Source organism: Benincasa hispida, chromosome 7, assembly GCF_027475165.1.
Source record: "Benincasa hispida cultivar pf3 chromosome 7, pf3_genome.v1.1, whole genome shotgun sequence".
Lineage (NCBI taxonomy): Eukaryota > Viridiplantae > Streptophyta > Magnoliopsida > Cucurbitales > Cucurbitaceae > Benincasa > Benincasa hispida.
The window spans coordinates 38,830,323-38,852,349 of record NC_143484.1 but is presented as its reverse complement, the minus strand read 5'-3'; the positions used below and the strand labels follow the sequence as shown (position 1 = coordinate 38,852,349).

Sequence of the window (22,027 nt, the reverse complement as noted above, 5' to 3'; positions counted from 1 at the left end):
AAAGCTAGTGTCAATTTATGTGCAGTTTCAGACAAGTTGTTGCAGGTAACTTCATTGCTTTCTGATAAGCAACAAGTTTTCTCAATTTGAAGTAAAACAATGAACTTTATACAATCACTTAAATGACCTAACACACAAAGTGACCTAACACACAAAGTTTGTTTTGATATCATCGAATTTGTCCATTTTAAGTGGACTATCCACACATTCCATCATTCTTGTTCTTCATTTCCTAAACTGCAAGATTTGGGCCTTGATGAAACTAAACTGCTTCTCAATGATCTAAAGATTGCTTGGTTACTATCATTAGTTGATAAAACAATCTGTTTTAGATTGGTTCTTTACATGCTTTGGATAATCAGTTCGATTTTTGGCTTGGCAAGGCAGGGGTGTTAGAGAATTAAATTATAGCAGTAACCCATTAGTGGATGAGAATATATCTCTATTTCACACGTTTTCACTTCTCATTACATTGACATGAAACTTGCAAGTGTGGAAGCCACTAGAAAATGTGTACAGCTGTCTGAGGCCTGGAAGAACTATATGAAGAGAAGGTATTTTGAAAATATTTAGATTGTGATAGATCACATGGATACATAATTCAGTCATGCCTTAATAGTGAAATTGCTAAATATAATTGGCTGTTGGTTATGCATCTGGTGTAAATCTTGCTGCTGCTGATGTTTATCATACAATAACACTAACATCAAAGCAAGCATCACAAATCCAACAACAGCACAAAGCAAAGATGCTGCAGAGAATTTTGAAAACCATTAGTTTATGAAACACACACTAAACAGATAAACCAAGTGCATCTGCTCAGTGAAAAGACAGTCTTCCTAAATTTCTACACTAAACCAGAAAGAAAAACATTTCCAAAGTAAACAAAAATATGTCGGTCTCTGGTTGTTGATGGATGAAACTGCAAAGAGAAATACCTGGTGGTTAAGAACTATACTTACCATCCTTCAAGGAAGCTTCTGTTCCCTTTCTTTTGTGTATGTGGGCATCGAAAACTCTTTTTTCCTGATAAGCGAATTGAAACAAGATTTACCTTAACTTCATTCCAACTATTTTATAGAAACTAAGGCACTCCCTCCCCACCCACCCACACACACACACCACAAGAAAAGAGCCTGTAAGAAAGAAATAAAAAACCTGATGGCAGAGGCTGAGGTTGGGTTGGAGCATCTGCTACATGGCAGCACTCGTTTTTTCTTGCATCTTCACGTGCCATCAGAAGAAAGACAGATCACTGATCCTAAGGTTTCACTGTTTTATATCCTGTTGCAAAGGAACGGTTAATTCTGTGCAATCTCAATGAACAACCCTTATATTGTTTTCCTATATATGCTTAAGTGATCTAATTTACCTAACAGAGATTCTTCTTTTCATTTATGTTCAAGAGTTTGCTCACAGCTAAGCTCATACATTCTCCAGAGTCTTCAAGAAAGTAGAACAAAGATTAGAGATTTCAGAGTGAAAGATTCTTCTTTGAATGTGACAGGCGGATTTAAGAATCATTAGGTATGAAAACATTTAGAACTTTACCAAGCTGAAATTTTTTATTCTCTTTCAGCAATTATGGAACATACTGAAGCTTAAAACTGCCAGGTATCAACCTCCATCAACTGTGAAGGAATAAATTGAAAAATGTCAATACTTAAAAGACTATATTGAAAAAAAAGGCTCAAACAGTAGGGATTAAAGCATATAATTGGACTTGAAAGTTCGCTTAGCAAAAAGGATTCATCCAAGGTCTCGAGCTACCTTGAGCTGTCCCTACCCAAGAGAAAGGGGGTGTGAACAGCATAACTGAGAGGTTGTCCTTTTTCTCATTATAGTAAGAATCTGTGCATTTTTTACATTGTGTCAAGAATAAGATTCCAGTTCATAGGAACATCGAATATGTTCCCCTTAAATTTAAGTTCTTTTTCTTTTTTTTTTTTCTTTTTATAAATGTCTAGTATTATGTAGTTCTTTCTATGGTCTGTAGCCTTTATATTAATTAACTTCCCTCTGTATTTTTTTTTAGTAGTGCAATCCATTCCTCAAGTGAATAAAATCACTTTGTAGTGAAAAAAAAAAGGAAAAAAAAAAAAAAGAGGAATAAGGAAAGAATAGAAAAACCTCTCTTATTGGATGCTTATTTAAAACAACCATTTCTTTAAAATTAATACGATAATTCAATGGGCTTAGAGGAGGAATAAGGTGGTTTTAAAACTTTATGTTGTTTATATTATAATATCTAAAACTTGTGCTAAAATTGTGATTGTTTGAAACAGCCAAATATTGTCCCTTGAAATGAAAACTTGATGACCTTGTCAGCAAGATAACTATAAAATCCAAATAAGTTAGCTAACTACCTTCTGTTTTTTAACCAGATTTTGGCCAAATGTTTTGTCTATCATATGTTTTTATCTTATTTGTTGTTACTCTACCTGGTTTTTTGTGTAGTTTAGTTTAAGCACTGGTTTGGGCTGTTAATTTTGTTGTCTTCTTTTGTGGATGTAATGATTTTTGTCCATTTTGTTATCCATTTCCCTCATTGTCTATATTATAAATCTAATAAGCCTGCAAATAGACCATTGCACTCAATCCAATTTAGTCAAAGGGAGAAGGGAAGTGGGCATAATCAAGCAACAAGGAGAGAACTTGAAGTGATGTGCTGCTTATTAATTAGTTGGGAATAGCAAGAAGAGGGGTCCTAAGCAATTAGGAGTCTGTTTGGCTCAAGAGTTAGAAAATAGAGTAAAAAAATAACCCACAACAAAAGAACATATAAATTGTGAGTCCACGAGTTTACAATTCATAATTCCTCATTCAAGAGACTAGGGAGCAAGCATAGGTCTTGAGGTAGATAGTGTTTAGTAACAAAAGTTTAAAATGTATGTCAAGATAACTAACGCTAAAGTATCGATGCTTATTATTTATTTATGTTTATTTTATGGACTTTTTTTTTGTTTTTTTGTTTTTTAAAAATCACCCTCTCGAATGTCAAACACGAGAACATCAATAGAAATGTCGACATAGACATTGGCCTCTTAGAAAACCTGTTTGATTTGTTTTATTCTCCAAGTGAAAAATAAAGTGATCGATAGTGAAGAGGATATGGAGCCACCTATTTGGCTCAATCCAAGATAGGGGATTGCTTAAACTTATTCTCGACAAATTTGTAATGATAGTCTTAACAATTGTCTCCTTTTCATAAGAACGAAAAGAAAAAAAAATGTTAAGACCCGTCTTATATAACATATCCATACTTTACACTTCCCCCCACCGGTGGATTTGCTCATAACATCAGAGAATGTCAACAAATTTGCACTTGGGGAAGGTCGAAAAAAAATGTGCTCAATGATCATAGTTCTTGCAAATTCTCTCCCTGTATTTGTTCCAAGGATTGAGCACACAAGCTATTCAAAACCCCTGAAATAGGTTCCAAGGCATAATGGATCCTTAATATATAAACCAGGACAAAGATAAAACACAACAAATATAAAGAAGTATGCACATGATTCTCATTTTATCTCCTGTATCAAAACTTTATCCCTGCTTTTGACCTTATTATCCATTTTTGTTGACAATTTATGATTCTCAAACTCCATAATTGAACTTTTCTCCATCTTTACAATATTCTCCAAAGTCGACCAAACTTCGCTTGGCTGCTCATGAACCCAGCACATGATGAAAAAGATCTTCCTGTCAGCGTGTTTAAGCTTAGTACCAATGTTTGACCACTTGGATTTTCTTCTCCTCTTTTCTGATTTCAGATCTCTCTCCCCAGCTTGAATAAGCCTCTGCAAGTCGCAAAGCAAGCACACTAAAGCTGGACTGCCCAGTGAAAGCAGGATTGCGACATCGTCAATAAGACTCAATCCAAGCTGCAAGCCCCCCACGTGTCGATAAGTTGGAGAACAGGTTTGTTCCAAGCAAGATGACAATGCCTCTAGAACTGTTTCTGGTTGACCAGTTTGACCCAAGACAGAGGAGACACTCAAAACAACCAGAGCTGATCCTATAGCATCGGATTGCCAGTCTCCATTGTACAAGCGAAGTGTGAAACAATAACTATAAATGATGTCAACCAAGTGTATAGCCAACAAGGGTGATGGCTCTGCAGAACTAAGCTTGCTAAGTGGAGGTAACGGGGTATCAGGTGCTTGAGGAATTGCACTTGATTGCATCGCTTCCATTCCACTTGCCAGTGAAGTTGTCGGTTTCTGCTCAGCGGGGAGTTGAACAAGTGGTGTTCCTTCTTTGCTCAAAGATATTGTTCTAGCAGAAGGTTTCGTCCACCAAGCTTCCCAAGGTTCAATCATCTTGCTCAACTCTCCTGACGCCATAGCCCTTAAGAACCGTTTCTTCTCCTCCACAGATAAATCATCAAAACTTAGTTGGTCACCTGCAGAAATTAGGAAGAAAATTCTGCTTTCATCAATGTGAATCAGATGATTTGCCATCTGGAGACAGTCAAAACTAAAAATAAAACAAACTTATAGAAATCCTACAGATGAGAACATATCATAAAAACAGAAGAGTTGAAAAATCAGTTTAAAAAGCATTGGAAGAAAGTCAAGCGAGAACAATTCAGATAGAATCAAGGCCTATCATAAAATGAAGTGATTCCCGAGGATCATACCTGCAAGAACTTTTTCAATAGTTTCCTCGGATAAAGTCGAATCTGCAAAAAGGCACAAAAAATCTTTAGTCATGTTATTGCAGATAATAAGCTGTTGGAAGATTTAATTACGAAACTCTGTTAAAAGAACTTCACAAAAAGAAATTTTCATTTCAATTTTATCAGTAAAGAACAATAGTGCCGATAACTTCTGATTGCCACTATCAAGTTCCACTATTTGTCTCAATTAGAGAAGTAAGCAAAGCATCACTCAACTAAGAACTAGAATCAATTTTTTAAAAGGCTAAAGGCATTCTTGAGGCTTTTTGTAAGCCACGAGACTAAGCTGTATGTCTCAAATGTAATTAATGATATGTTTACAAACTCTAAATTAGTATGACCACATAATAGTCACGTAGAAGTATTAGAAAAAAATCACCCAATCGCCAAATAGGATTGACCTGCACCATAAATTTTATGCCTTCAATGCTTTCTAAGTGAAACAGTAAAAGTAGTGATAGTTAAATTGTCACAACTCAAACATTCATTTTTTTGAAGGACGAGAAAAATGAATACTATTCTTCTAATCATTTCATGAGACATAAAGACTTGAAGCCACAGTATGTTTTCATGGAGGCATAAGTCTCTTATGACTCAAAAGAGGTGGAAGACTCGAGACGAGCCTCAAGGCACAAGCCTTAATAGCCGTTTAGAACATGGCTAGAATCTGCCCAACAGTTCTATCCGGGAAAAGGGTACCAGAGCTGAATTTAATTATACTTAGCCATAAAATACAAAACCAGAATTTTACTTTCAGAAATAACTAGTAAACAAACCAAGGTTTGCAACCACATACCATCCTCCTCATCCAAGTTTTCCCTTTCCTCTTCCAAATGAAACCTTTTCAAAATGTCGAGTGTTTTAAGTTTAGTACTATCGTCCGTCCGCAATTGACGCAGCTCCTCGACAACATTTTCTCGCATGAAAGATTCAGTACAACGGTTACTATGAGACTGCAAACCCAAAAATAATTCAAGTAAATACACCAATCAAGCCCGTCACTCACTAACCCTAAAAAATTATTGTATGGGTTTTCACTAACCTTGTAACATTGCAGAGAACAGTACCGAGAATTACAACGAGGACATGTATAGTGTGAAAATTGTTTGTGGCACCTGAAATGAGTGCATTCGAAATCGAAAGGATGAAATTAGGAAATGGAGGGAAAGAAATTTGAAGTGGTAATGAATTGAGTGAGAGAATGACATACACATGACAGATGGTCCGCAAAGGAAGATTGATTGAAGAAGACGAATCAATAGAGGTTCGTATCTCCTCCTCCATGGCCAAACTTCAAAGGATGCGGCGTCCCATCAGAAACCGGGCTACGGAGAAACAAGGGGAAGATGAAGGAAGAATGGCGATTACCATAAACCCCCGGCCCCGAGCTTCTAAAGACTTCTCTCTTTCTAGTTTCTACAATCACATGGGATGTGTTTGGTATATGATAAAAGTACATAGTTTTGAGTTGGATAGGTAATTATTATTTTGAAAGTTAAATTATGAGTTAAATTGTTTGTGTTTATTTACAAAGAGTTGCTAAGTTGGTAATTATTGTTTGTGTTTGTTGTGTAGAGTTGAGTTGGTAATTATTATCTGTGTTTGTTGTGTAGAGTTGAGTTGGGATTTGATGCAGTTTTTGGTGAATGAGATTAGTTCTATTTTTTTCTGTTTGTTTTTTATTTCATTCTTTTATTTTTTTAGTTTTATGCTTTGCTATTGTTGATTAATTTTCAAATATACACATACTTTCTCAAATCATTTATGACATAAACTGAACAATCTCAATTTTTTTCTCAATTTGTAGAACATAATAAAATATTTTCCATATATTCTTTTAAAAAACTGTAATAATTATAATTTTCTTCAATCGGTAAAACATACCAACAAAATATATTTCATATTGCTGCTAAATTAATTGGTATATTATATATTGTATGTATATATTGAATGTTTGTATATATATTGAAGGTAATTATCCCAATTACTAATTGGTATATTGTATATATAGATATGGAATCTTGCTAACTTAACTTTATTATTTCATATATCATAGAGTTTATTTTTATATAATATGGATAGTATATTTGGAATTGAAATTGTACATAGAATAATTACCTTTCATTTGATTATGATGGTGAGAATGTAATGTAGTACAGTAACATTTTTCATAAGATCATAAAAATAATATGAACCGACCGAACATGTGGCCGTTTCCAAAAAAAATTCACAAAATATATGTTCTTTTCGATACTTATAATATCTGTGTCATAATACAAACAAAAAATTACATGTCATGACGTATGCAAAAGTTATCATTCTTTGACTGTAAAAAAAAAAATCAGAGAATAATCCAAACGGCAAAGATGAGGGAAGAGAGAAAGAAATGAAAATATCACTGCTTTTTAGGATTAGTTTTGGGTGGGTAAAAAAAAGTGGTTTTAAAAACCCACAGTTTTTCTTTATGAGTTTAACAAACATGGGTAATAAATACCACCCAACCCAACAACTCATACCCATTTATCAAACGCCACATATATATATATATATATATATATATATATATATATATATATATATATATATATATTTGAAAAGGTAATCAATAGCTCTTTCGAGTTCTCACCCTACCAAATTAGTGTGTTTTCTTAAAATTATATAATAATAGTTTTTCTCGGTCTATTCCAAATTGATGATCGATATTTAGTAAAACCTAAAATCAATTTTTTCTAATTTATCGATTCTTTTGAGCATTCTCGTTACATGTCGCTTGATTATACACAGACATTATTAAATTTCAATGTAATCTTCCCAAATTTTATGCCAATATATTTTCAATTTTCTCCTTTATCTTTACTAAATATTATATCAAATTATGTCGTAATTTTTTAAATCTTTAGCATAATTTATGTTTTTACAAGAACTTCCAAATGGATTTTCTAAATTGATTTGACCTTTTTAAGTTTTGAAAAATATCAAATTTTGCAAAAATTGGGTAAGAGTTGGGATATATATAGAATCTCAGTGTTAATCTTGTTCGAGATTTCATCGAAAAAGTTAAATATATCGAACTTCGGTGTTATTTATGTCTCGATAACATAACTTTTTCAAATTATATTCAATCCCTCCAGATCTTATACCAACTCTTATTTCTTATTGAATTTCCACTTGCAAATATTTCTGAAATTTTATATAAAGTCTTCCAATCTTACTTTTAATTTATATTTAGACGAATTTCTAAATTGATTTCCTGAATATCTAAATAATTTATTGATTATCTTTTCAAATTTCTCCAAATTGTATATTATTTGATATTGTGAATTTTTAATTTTGTAAAGGTTTGAGAAGATTAGATAATATTTTGATTTTTTTACAAAAATCTTGTAATCAAGTTATAGTGAGAAAAGGCTCAAAACAATAGATAAATTAGAAAAATAAAATTTTTAACAAAAACTCGATGTTAGATGTATGAGAAAATTATTTCAACTAAATTTTAAAAAACGTGCTAGTTTTGTAAGATGAAAACTTAAAGTACTATTTCTAACCATTTTCCAATCACTTGCTGATATATATTAATTTAGTTAAATTACCAATCAAATTGGAAATGGTCTTATATCTAGAAATTTTTTTATTTTGCTCCATATGATTTTTAATTTGTATTTAATAGGACCATGACAAATTCAAATTTTTTTTTTATAAATAATTAAGCTATTAGATACAAATATGAACCTAATTAAACTTTTTTTTAATGTTTATACATCTATAATTTATTTAAAAATTAAAAATTTAAGAACTAAATTTATAATTTTAGAAATTTCAAACTAAAAAAGCAAAATTTAGGAGCTAAAGTTGTAATTTAAACTATTAATTTTCATAATAAATTTCCAAATTCATGGGAATATGAGACCTTTTTTACCAACACTAAAAGCTCACTAGTTTCAATAAAAATTCAAAATTGCACAAAAGTAGGCTTCATCAAGCATAAATACGAGTACATATGAAACAAATAACTCACATTTGAAAAGGAATTTATAAGAGGAAATAGTTTGAGAAAACATTATATTTTGAAAATAACTCTACGTGAAAGTGCTTCAATCCACAAGTAGACCATCACGAAGATCTCCTTAACTATTCTCTTGTAAGGATTGTGTGGTGGAAACGCTAAATTGAGCTGGATATTATGAAAGTATGAAGAAGATTTTTTGGTTTATGCAGTGTTCTTCAAGAAATTCTTGAAAACATGAATCAATTATTCAGCCTAGCACTTCAATTTATGGAGCTTTCATCATGCAAAATCAAAGCTTGCATGAAGGCCAGCTCCTACTTCATGGAGAAAATGGAATTGGATGAATAAGGTGTCTTGCACCACAGTGGAGATTTCCAACTTTTCCAACTTTTGTAAATCTCCACTTTTGAATTTTCCAAATTTGGTTTTGTTTTCTAAAATTAATTTCCAAATTAAACTATTTTATTTGAATTATTAGTTATATATATATTAACTCAATTAATTAACTTTTAAATAAAATTGATTAATTAAAATTTTTAATTAATTTTGTTAATTTAATATCTAATATTAAATTAATAAAAGACCAATTCAGTTATAATGAAATTAAATTAAATCATATTTTAAACACTAATTGATTCTTCAATTTCTTTTAATTTCGATAGAATTAAACATTTCAATTATATCGAATACAATTGAATAGAAACCCTAATTGAATTTGAACATTTTAAATTCTAAACCCTAATTGAATTTGAATATTTTAAATTCTAAACCCTAATTTCAAATCTCATTAAGATTACTCAATTTACTAATCCAAAATACGAGCTAGTAGAGGGACCTTATGAACCTACAAATCATGAGATCTAACGACTTATAATTAATTGGTTAAACTCTTTAAACTAAATTAATCACTATTCGTTAATTACCAAGACATTCCACTATAGCTCAAAGTTGTACTCTCCTCACTGTAGTTATATTTCTGTTTATTTTAACCATAATCAATAAGTTAATCCTTCATAGGTCGCTCGTATTTACAGTTGGGTCAAAGATTACCGTTTTATCCCTATAAATACATCTTGCTCCTTAAGCTCCCACTAATCCTCCATTGAACAATTGATTTATAGTCCAACTTATAAATCATAATCCTTTCCTCCTTGAGAGGGCGAGGTCTCGTTGTTCAAGACAATGCATCAGTGCTTAAGAGAACAACCCAGCTGCTAACCCTAAATCAGGTAGGAGTGAGTTCCATATTGCAAAACTATGTCCCTGGCTATCTATCTGGTCTGCTCCCCAAAATGGGAGGCTTATCGAACAATGTTGTTGGACTACTCTCACCTATGCAGATCAAAAGATAATCCTGAATAAATAGAAGTTCAAAGTTGGCTTAGGATTAAGATCGAGTTACCCTATGTTTTTTTAGTATGAAATAGTCAGTTTTAACAGTAAACGGTCGTTATAAAGAAAAGTGAATATTTCGAGGTCTAGTCTTTATGCAAACTCATTGCATAGGATGCCCTCACTCACTGTGTCTGCATGAATGATTTGTGGATCACATCATTTATATCCGCATACAAAATGGGTCTCATCCAATAGTGTTACCAAGATGAGATACCCAATTTCATCGATATAATTATAGACTATTAGACTATATACTATAACTTGATCCTATTTATGTCACTACATAAAGTTAAAGTATTCACACTATAGCCATGGATTTGTTTATTGGATTTTCTAATAGAATGCAATATCAATAACTTTATTGAGTAAAAAACTCAATAATATCTTATTGATAAAATTCAATGGAAATGAAATCTTGGGGATTTTATATAACTAGGCAATTCTATCATTGACTTAATAAGAAATCATGTAATTAGATTATCAATAGTCATTAAGAATACATTTCTATTACCCTAATTAGCTAATTTCATAATTAACCCTAATCTAGGTCTTAATTGTTTCCTAAAGATATTTCACAACTGATCTCTAAATTGCATTGAACTCATGGGTTTTCTTAACTATTCTAATCTTAAAATTAAAAGACTAAAAATTCAAGATTGATTACATGAATGTGCTAAATTAATAGATTCTTTAAAGAAAAAAGGAAAAGAAGTCCACATTTTCTATCAAGACTACTAATTCTTGCAACTACAATTACAATTTTGTTATAGAACCATGTAATTTTTGCATACAAAAATTAATTAATCTTGATTCGTCAATTCAATCTTAATCAATTTGATTCTAAATCTCAGCAAGAACAATCAAAAGAAAGTAATTATATGAAAGAAAGTTCAAGAAAAGTCTCAAGAAAATGCCTAATTACATAGTACCCATGAAAAAGATTTACCTACTCATAGAGGTTGAAGTTCTTTAAGCATTTCATTGATAGTTTTATATTGATACAAGTCTAAGTACAAATTGACTCAATCTCACAGAAAATTACAAGAATCGCTCTTGGAAATCGAAATCTCTCTCTAAAAAATGAGTTTTTCTTCTTTTAAGTTTTTCTCTCAAGAAAATGATGAATTTTCTAAAAAATAATATCTCCCCCTGTCTCGTTGAAGAACTGAACTCATTTATACTAGTAGGAAATCATTGCGAAGTGCACGGATGGATCGCGTCAAAATTCGGAAAGAGGAATGAGCGCATCGAATTTTTTTGTTTAATACTTGCTCCTCGACACCCGACGGTCAATACTCGATCCTCGACGCTTAGGATGCTCTTTACTCGATTGCCTTAACTCGATGAAAAATGAATCAAACGAAACTCAATGACTCGATGGAAGATGGTTGAAATACTCGATAATCTTTACTTGATGCTATTTGACAGTATTCTGCTAAATACTTGATGGTTGATGATCCAACAGCCTTAATCGATGCTCTCCTAGGTGTTTACTCGGTTCTCTTCAATTTGTTGATTTTCTTAGTCATTTTTAGTTTTTTTTTTTTTTTTTTGCACAATTTTCTTATAATGACTCCAAAATGCTTCGGGAATCATTTAAACCTACAAAATTAGCAATTAAAGCAAATAATAAACACAATTGAGGGAATAAACATAGAAAATATACATCATTTAAAAACCTAACAGATTAAGAAGGTTAAAAGTGGTCATCTAAATAAGTTAGAAGACAAATCTTTTAACTCTATACGTGTCTTATCTTGAAGATAAGATGATCAAAATTTTAAGAACCAAAGAACCCTTAAGAGCTTGTACATTCAAATTTTTATGGTCTGGTGAATGTTAAAACATAAAGAAGGGTATGAATATTTCAATAGTTATTCTAAAGTACAGTTATATTTATCTATGTTGTAAGTTTAAAACACTTAAAAGGTTCAAGGTATATAAAACTTGTTAGGTAAAATAAGCGAAACACTTCAATTAGATCGAAGTAGAGAGTACAGAGAATTAGAGATTTCTGGGGCTATTTTGATAGAACATGAAATCTAGTGACAATTCTTTACATCTAGTTGCCTTAATCGTTTTGAACATCATTCCATTTTAAGGTGTTTCTGAAACTCCATATGAGATATGGAGAGCTCATAAAAGCTGTTTATGATAGTAAAATATATTTACATAGTTCAGAAATCTGGAATAGATCGACACATGTGTTAATGTCGAAACCTTAAGTATTGGAATACCGTTCAAATAGCATGCCTATCTGTAGATAACCCAAAGTAGTATACTCTTCATTTAAAAGAAAATCAAGTATTTGTGAGTATATGTACAAGAAGCCACCGTGTATTATATTTAGTTTCCATAAGAGCAAAAGTATATCAATAAGAGTTATTGATTAAAATTGACACTGTAACAAAAGTTGTTTCAATAAGTCAGATGCATCTTACTCAAAGAGTTAAGGGTACCTCGATATAGTGGGAGGAATGTATAATAGCCTAGCCATAATTTGGATTTAGTGGAAACTCAAGTCATTAGGTTTTGGTGACAGTATCAAGAAACAAGAAGTTGTGGTAATAAGATGCATTCCCTATATTGTTTTGTATAGAAGTCCTTTGTATACTAATATGTTTACAGCGATCCTCTCGGCTAAAGTGTTTGAGGATCATCTAGTGAAACTAGGACTGCAGGTTGTATAACCTAGGGCAAGTGGGAGAAAAACCCATGGGTATGTGAAACCTAAAGGCAAACCATGGGTATGTGATGTCTTAGTTTATTGTATTTCTCTGTAAAACTCAAAAACTCAATGTATTCATATGTATGTTACCACTGGAGTTTTAGTCCAAGTGGGAGTTTGTTGGGTTTTATGTCCTAAAACTCGTGGTTTGTAAATAATTAACTTATTTTGTAAATCGATAAAGTTGTTATTGAATATATGAATTATTTATTTTGTTTTGAGAAATAAATCTAATAAATTAAAAGATCCATGACTATTATATGAGTACTTGAACTTTATATGGAGACATAAGAGTGGATCAGGTTCAAGTAAATAGTCAAAATGATCTATAGTATCCGAATAAGATTGGGTGCTTTATTCTGGTAACACTATTAGATGCGACCCATTCTATAGTTGTCACAATTTATTGTAAAGTACTACAAACGAAGTGATCCTAATTTGTTCATGTATTGACATAAGAAGAGAGGGCGTCCTATGTAATGAGTTTGCATAAGATCAAATCAAGAATTAAGTCACTATTACTTTATAACGTTGTTTACTGTTTAAGACTAACTATTTCACAACAATGACCTAGGTAACTTGACCTTAATCCTGAGCTAACCATGAACCCCTATTTATACGGGATTATCCTTAGATTTGCATGGGTGAGGGTTGGCTCAACAGCACTGGCTCAATAAGCCTCCCATTTCAAGGGTAAGAACGGGTAGATAGTTGGGGACATAGGGTGCAAGACGAAATTCACTCCTACTTGCTTTTAGGGATAGTAGAGAGGTTGTTCCTTTAAGTGTTGACTTCAGGTCTTGAAAAGGGGCCCCACCCTTTCATTGACCTGAGAAAGACTCAATTTAGTGATTTGATCACAAACCAATTGTTCATTAAAGGATCAATGGGACTTAAGGAGCAAGATGTAATCTCGAAGGTAAAACAGCTTTTGACCCAGCAGTTATTACGAACAATCTGTGAAGGGTTAACTTACTAACCATGGTTATATCAAGTGGACATAATATATCTACAGTGAGCGGAGTACAACTACTGGGCTTTATTGGAGTGATCCGGTAGTTAACGAATGATGGTTAATTAGGTTAAAGAGTTTACTTGGTTAATTACGGATCATTGGAGCCCATGATCTGTAGGTCCATGAGGTCCCTTTACTAGCTCATATCGGACTAAACCATAGAACAGTGTGATGAACGAATTTGAAGTGTTCAAATTAGATTTTTGGAGCAAAGCGTTAAATATATACGATTTATTTGACCTAATATTTAATTGTGAATTAAACATAAAGAGAGAGGAAATAGGAGATATTTAAATAAGATTTAAATATCAAGATTATGAATAGGGATTCGTATAAATTGAGATTAGTGTTGGATTTAATATTAAATTAAATTAATTAAATTGTTTAATTAATTATTTAATATTAATTTAATTTTTAAATTAATGGTTAGAATTATTTTTTAAATTAAATGGAATTGGTCAAAATTGCATTAAAAGTCAAATTGTTGACTAGGTCAAAATTGGAAGTCAAATTGTTGACTTTTGATTTTTGAAAGTCAAAAAGTCAAATTTGTTGACTTTGGACTTTGAGAGTCAAAATTTGACCAAGTTAGTGGAAAGATCCAACATTTGTGAGTGAGAAATTCCAACTATTGAATTGCTAAGTGGTGTCTTCATTTGAAGACACATGCCCCACTAAACCCCATTTTGAGTTAATGGATTTTTTAGTGTCAAATTCTCATCAAACTCAAAGTTATATATTTTGCATGTAATGGTCTTTAAAATGGAGTGTTTATTGAATTTAAAAAAAAAAACTCTTGGCCATAGTGGAATTGGATGAGATTATGAGAATAGTCGGGAAGACTATCGTGGTGGTCTACGAACCGTTCGTGAGGAGATTGGAGCTAATTTGGAGGAGATTCAAAGTCTACAAAGGTTGTATTATTTTCCCTTTTACTTGTTTTATTAATGCATGCTTATCTTTGTAATTAACCTAATTAGAGTACTAGATTCGTTTTTCTTCCACTACACATGTGTTCGTTCCATCAATTTACAAGGCTGCCACCTGGTTTACTTACTCGTTAATTAAGCTGAATTCCTCAGCTTAAACTTCATTGCATAGCCTTGCGGTCACCCAAGCCTTCTCCCTTCAAGGCATGACTTTCTGCCGCATCACTTGCCAGCTTAACCCTCATCAATGGCATACAAAGTTAATCGCATAAACTCTACATACCACTTTCTATACTTAGCCACAATGCCCCTCCTTAGGCCTCTGGCCGCATCATTGAACCAAGCTTGCCGCATGGTGCTTACCAGTTCCAATGCATGGAACCCTCTTTTTCTCTAGGTGTTAACTTTTTCCTACCTCTTTTAAGGCTTCTTTTGTTTGTGTCTCCTTATGGATAACATTTGCATGACTTTTTGCTCAAATTCCAGAAATGGATAGGATTGCTTTAGTTTTTGGTCCAATCGGTTTTTTCCTACGGTTGGCTCATTGGGATGGAACTCTAGAATCTAAAATGAGGGGTTATACTTACAAGAAAAATGTTAAACTAGTTAACAATTTTTTGGACCAAACAATAATGACTAATAATTATAGGAACAAGAGTTTTTTTTGTGTAATTAATGGTTGAGATAGTCTCAATTCAATGAAAGGATAACGATTCACCCTACGGTGGCTTTTACCGTACTTCACTAAAGCATAATTGCAAAATAGATGTCACATAGAGTGTATTAAATTATTTTGCTAAATTGATTGGTTTTTCAAATTGGGTCATGTTTGTTTAACTAATATAAATAAATTGCATGTTTTAGCAATATTCAATATGACTTCTGCTACACTTAATATATTGGCCACCGAAAAATTAAAAGACAATAACTACGCAATTGGAAAAACACAATCAATACAGTTCTAATAATCGATGACCTATGTTTTATCCTGATCGAGGAGTGTCCTCAAGTCCTACCAGCCAATGCCACCGGAAATGTTCGAGAGGCATATGAGCAATGGGTCCAGACAAATGAAAAGGCCCAAGCGTACATCTTGGAAAGCCTATCTGAGGTCTTGGCCAAGAAGCATGATCCCATGCTCATTGCCCGTGAGATTATGGAGTCCTAAGAGGATTGTTTGGACAGTCGTCCATTCAGATCAGGCATAATGTGCTCAAATACATCTTCAATGCCCACATGCCAGAGTGGGCCTCTGTTTGAGAACATGTTCTGAACATGATGGTCTACTTTAATGTGACAGAGATGAATGAGTCTGTTATTGATGAAGCCAGTCAGGTTAGCTTCATCTTGGAAACTTTACCCAAAAGTTTCCTACAGTTCTATAACAATGTTATTATGAATAGAGTTGACTACAACCTGATCACCTTGCTCAACAAGCTATAAACATACCAATCTTTGATGAAAGTCAAGGAACAGAAGGGTGAGGCAAATGTTGCCTCATCCTCAAAGAAGTTCCATAGAGGTTCGACCTCTAGAACCAAGTTTGTATCCTTTTCTTCCAGCACCAAAAAGTGGAAGAAGAATAATGAAGACCAAGGGTGAAGGAACCTTTGAAATTTCTTAAACAAAAGCATGGAGATCGATCCAAAATTATTTTCATAGAATCAAAATTACAGAGTAAAAATGTTATGCATAATCATAAATTTACAGCATGCAAACAAAAAGGAAATGAGAGAATTAGGTGAGAAAAAACTTACCCTTGAAGAACCCTTCTTTACGTATTTCCTTTTTCCGGATCTGTCACGAACAAACTCAATCCAAATGGTCACCACCACGAAAAAGGCCTCTTATATCCTCTAATGGGATGAGAATCACTAAGAAGTTGTGGGCTCTTAGGTTTTTAGAAGAGAGGAAAAACTATTTTTCCAAAGAAAAACATCTATATCTTTTTGGAATTCTATAAGTTTATTAAGCATTACATCCACACATACACTAAAATAGAGAGAAATGAGAGGAAGGGAGTTACAACTCCCACCCAAAACCATTTTCAAAATAAATTAAAATAATTTAATATATAAATATATGATAACTACCTTATCATATAATATATATTAAACTATATGTTATATCTAATATAACACATGACCTATAGTTTAATATTGTATCAAATACAATATGACCTGCAGTTTTCATTCTCTCAACAATGCATGATATTTAATATAAATCCTATTTATGTTAAACTTAATTATATAAATCCAATTTACATAATAAATATTTGAATCAAATTCAAATATTTATTTCCTCTCATTTAATGTATCAAATACATTAAAGTAATTATTTATTGAAGAATAACGTTTATATTTGGATTTAACCTACGATGTCTAGGTGATACAATCATTTTATTACCTCACACTGCTCACACAAGCTCATAAAATGGGTTAGCAATGCTCAATTAGTCGGTCATAATCCCCAGGTAGGAGGTGTTCCATAGACCATCAACTTAAATACCTCCAGCCTTAGACAAGATTATATACCCGTTGAGTTTGTAACTGTATTTTATAAGATAACAAAATATTTTAACTATTAAAACAAATTGTTAACCTAAATGAGCATGCAACTTATCTTTGTTATGGATTTTAATGTCTAATTTAATTTTATAACAACTTATAAAACAATAGATATGCTTTCCATCCATAACAATCATCAAAGACATTCGAACTTTAATATAATATTTATATTAAACTTTAGAAACCCTAAACATGCATACTATATATTATAACTCTTTATAATATATTTTTAATGCATGTAACATGCTTCCTATGGCAGAATTTTAAATCTACATGGCATATATTATGTACATACATGTTTAATTTAAATATAACATACATCACATGCATAAATATTTAAACAACACCGATATGGTTCAACTTTGGCATCCTAAGCAAGCAAATTAACTAATTATTACAAATAATAATTAAAAAAAACACTCTAATTTGAATCTAGACCACTTGACCTGGCCCAAATCGGACCCGAACCGTCTAAATCGACTCTTCAAGGCTCCAAATGAGGCTGAACCGGACCAAGAGACATCTGAACCGGTCAATTCCCGTGAACAGGCTCAAGAACGCAAGCCTTTATGGGCTGGGATGAACAACGTCATGACGCTTCATCCCAGCGTTGCAACGCCTCCAGCTCCAAGATGAACAACATCGTGACGCTCTACAAACAGCGTTGCGACGCTGCGAGGGCAGTAACTCTAGTTTAGTTTTTGCTGCTGACCTTATTTGCTTCCATCTTCGATTACAACCTAATCAACTCTATTGACTCTAATAAAATTACAGACTCTAGAGCACACATATAAGCTCATCAATCGAGAGCCAATTACAAATTTAACAACATAATCAAAGAGTAATCTAACGCCAAATTTGAATTTCAACCATATCAGTAACACAAACATGCATCTATAGAAATTCACCCACCAAACTTAAATTAACGTTAATGAAGTGCTTAAATCATGCTCTGATACCAATTGATAGAGTAAACATACATGCATTGAAAGAAATCAGAATCAATAAGCACTCTAATTACACTTAATTTGAATTTGAAAGCATACATGTAAAACTATTTTCAAGAGAGGGTTTCAAGATGAACAATACCTTTGAAGTAACTTTTCAATTCCAGCTCCTCTTCACGAATTTGGCCTCTAAATGCACAGTAGACTATTAAGAGGATCTTCTCTACTATTCTCTAACTCAGATTGTGGTTGAAATACTGAATTGAGATCAATTGAGCTGAGAAGGAAGAGGGTTTTGGAGGAATCAGTAGAATTTCAGAAATTCACAATACTTTCTTCCGTTCAATGCTGAAATTCAACATATTTATGAAGAATATGCATGCAACTACTACTAGGCAATGCTGATTGACACTTCAATCAACACCAAGTTAGTGGGATTGGTGTTGCCATTCCTTCAATCAGCAACTGCAACTCACATCACGGGGAAGAAGAAAAAGAGAGAGGAGGAAGAAAGGAGAAAGAATAAGAAAGAAATAAGGGTCCAACAATTTTTCCTTTTTTTAAAAAAAGGAATGACAATGGCACATAGACACGAAACCCTAGGCTATGCATGGAGAAGAGATACACAAAAACATAGGTTTATTTTATATTATTATTATTATTTTAATTTTCGAAACCCTCAGAAATAAGACAGAAGTCTATATGATATTTGGGCCTGACTATTTTGAAAAATCTTAGCCCATTGGGATATTTATGAAAAAATGGTAGGTTTATGCCATAATGTAATTAGGCCTATTAAATTAGGCTATGTGTTGAAACCCCTTGTTAAACTTCAAATGTAAAGGCCCAAGTAGTGGTGGATCCAACCCACTAATACTAGCCCAACAACATCAAATTCAAATGAAGAAGCCCACAGGCACTGCAATTTTGAGGAGAAGAATAACAATGCCCAAAAACAGACTTGGACCAATTCAAGAGAGAGATTTGAGAAAATTTTTTGAAAAACAAAGTTTTTCTAAACAATATATATATCCTTTTAAACCACCATCCTCTTCATTTTTGCTCACTCACTCCCTCGTATGCTGAATGTTACTCTCTTCAATTTTAACCTGTACCTCATGAAGATTACTGAATCACGCACCTTAATATGCCCGTCTTACATCCTGATCCATCGTTGTTGAGAAAACCTGATAGACCGAAAAGTTCACGTTATCACAACGAAATGGATTGGACAGAACCAGCCACTCGACAACGCTGTGGATTTTATAATTAGTTAGGACATAATCAAAGGAAGTGTCCTTCGTTACTAAGACAAGCTCCAGATAGTTAGGGATTGAAAAATAAATAATTTTTTTTATTATATATTCATTTTATTGTATATTCAATTTTTTTATTATAATTTATTGTATATTCAATTTTTTTTATTATAATTTATTGTATATACAATTTTTTTTATAATAATTTATTGTATATTCAATTTTTTTTATTGTAATCAATAAAGTTCTACATTATTTTTTACCCACACACTGCATATCCTAAGTGAATTTACTCTTACTTTTCTCTACTATTCTATTTACTTATTTTGCATTTTTTTAATTTACTTGATAATAAAATCAAGATTGACTATATTTTTTCAGACTTATTCGATTATAGTCAATTTTAATATATGCACTTTCATAAACTTACTCAATTATAGTTATTAGTTGTAACAAAATTCTGTTATTGTTGTTATTTTTTCATTAATGATTATTAGCTTTTTTCCCATTGGTCATGTATATATATATATATATATTTCTATGGAAAGTAAATAAAGTGAAGACAATTATGAGCAAGATCTTGCTCATGAGCGAGATCCTCCTCATGAGCGAGATCCTCATGAGCGAGATCAAACATTTCTTTAACAAACTGTCTTCCTAGCGATGCTCACCTTACCAGCGAGATTCAACCCACATTTCTAGCGAGATTCTCTTCTAGAGTGAGATCCTCATCACAAAATTAACGAGATTTTCTTCTAGAGCGAGATCCTCATAAAAAAATTAGCGAGATTTCTTTCACCCACTTATCTTTTATTGTATATTCAATTTTTTTTTATTATAAAGTTGTACATTATTCTTTTAATTAAGTTGTACATTATTCTTCTAATTGAGAAACAAATATTTTTTAATTGAGAAATAAATATTTTTTTTTTCAGATCATGGCTTTAAAACCCAGGACCTGTTGATCCTGATGTTTTGTACGACCAGTCTATTCATCGATCATCTGTTGTATGGTGAGATCGTACTACTGGAGAAATATCTTACAAGCATCGAGAGACAGTTCTCCAGTGCACTATCTCGTTCCACCCTCGAATACTTTAATTGCTCACGTAACACAGACAGTTCTCCTTTAATTACTCACGTAGAATATTTTCTACAAGAGTAGGACGTACTTGAAATAAGGCTAGTAATTCTCCTTTTCGACCTACTGATAATATTGCCCTAGCATTATACAACTCATGAATCAGTGTACCCTTCACTGAATTGATACTAGTTTTAACTGATCTAGTTTTTCGACTTAAGGCATCAACTACCACATTTGCTTTACCTGGGTGATAGTCAATTGTACAGTTATAATCTTTAATCAATTCAAGCCATTTTCTCTGTCTTAAGTTTAGTTCCTTTTGATCAAAGATATGCTTTAGACTCTTATGATCTGTAAATATATGACATTGCTTACCAAACAGGTAATGTCTCCTCAATTTTAGAGCTAACACAACTGCTGCTAATTCTAAGTCGTGTGTAGGGTAATTACATTCATGCTTCTTTAACTGTCGCGAAGCATAAGCTATTACTTTTCCCTCCTGCATCAGCACACATCCTAATCCTTGTTGGGATGCATCACAATAAACTTCAAACCCCTTACCTGGTTTAGGTAGAGTTAATACTGCTGCTCATACTAACCTTTGTTTCAGCACTTGGAAACTATGCTCGCATTCTGGCGACCATTCAAACTTCGCATCTTTTCTGGTCAGGTTTGTCAATGGAAGGGCTATATTAGAGAAACCCTCCACGAATCTCCTATAATAACCTGCTAAACCCAGAAAATTGCGTACTTCGGTTACATTCAGGGGTCATTCCCAATTAACTATTGCTTCTATCTTTTGGGAATCAACACTAACTCTGTCAGCTGAAACTATATGCCCAATAAATATGACTTCATTAAACCAAAAATCACACTTACTAAATTTGGCATATAACTTCTTTTCTCTTAAAGTTTGTAATACCATCCTTAGATGTTCTTTGTGTTTTTCCGCACTATTAGAATACACTAGTATGTCATCTATAAATACTATCACAAACTGATCCAGATAAGAATGGAATATCCTATTCATCAAGTCCATAAATACTGTAGGAGTATTTGTCAGTCCAAACGGCATTACTAGGAACTCAAAATGTCCATAACTAGTTCTGAATGCAGTTTTAGGAACATCTGTGTCTTTCACCTTCAACTGGTAATAGCCTGACCTCAAATCTATCTAAGAGAACATTGTTGCTCCCTTTAACTGATCGAAGAGATCATCTATACGAGGCAATGGGTACTTATTCTTAATGGTCACTTTATTCAGTTGTCTATAGTCTATGCATAATCTAAGAGTACCGTCTTTCTGCTTAGCTACACTGGATCCTTCACCTCTAGTTCCAGTCATTCTAGGTTGGTTTACCGTCTGTGTTACTTGTCTTTGTTCATTTTGTGTTCCACGACTTAGCTAAGGACAATCTCTTT

The 22,027-nt window shown here is 32.6% G+C and overlaps 1 protein-coding gene and 1 long non-coding RNA gene across 2 annotated transcripts; both read right to left on the bottom strand.

The window, feature by feature from the left end:
- Positions 1 to 425: 425 nt before the first annotated feature.
- On the bottom strand, positions 426 to 1,674 carry LOC150035150 (uncharacterized). The gene is made up of 5 exons (XR_016530525.1): positions 1,552 to 1,674; positions 1,373 to 1,443; positions 1,159 to 1,284; positions 963 to 1,026; positions 426 to 751 (listed from the first exon to the last, which is right to left on the bottom strand). It is a non-coding gene; the product is annotated as an uncharacterized LOC150035150 (long non-coding RNA).
- Positions 1,675 to 3,332: 1,658 nt separating this feature from the next.
- Positions 3,333 to 6,148, bottom strand: LOC120080921 (HIT-type Zinc finger family protein). The gene is made up of 5 exons (XM_039035602.2): positions 5,889 to 6,148; positions 5,721 to 5,793; positions 5,475 to 5,631; positions 4,640 to 4,681; positions 3,333 to 4,402 (listed from the first exon to the last, which is right to left on the bottom strand). Exons 1-5 carry the CDS (start codon positions 5,960 to 5,962, stop codon positions 3,519 to 3,521), a joined length of 1,230 nt encoding a protein of 409 aa, XP_038891530.1. The 5' UTR covers positions 5,963 to 6,148; the 3' UTR covers positions 3,333 to 3,518.
- Between the last annotated feature and the right edge of the window lie 15,879 nt (positions 6,149 to 22,027).

Coding starts and splice junctions, on each gene's coding strand:
- LOC120080921 (XM_039035602.2), bottom strand. CDS start 5,962: ATGGAGGAGGAGATACGAACCTCTATTGATTCGTCTTCTTCAATCAAT. Junction 5,632..5,720: donor GTTCTCTGCAATGTTACAAG/GTTAGTGAAAAC, acceptor TTGGGTTTGCAG/TCTCATAGTAACCGTTGTAC. Junction 4,403..4,639: donor TATTGAAAAAGTTCTTGCAG/GTATGATCCTCG, acceptor TAATTTCTGCAG/GTGACCAACTAAGTTTTGAT.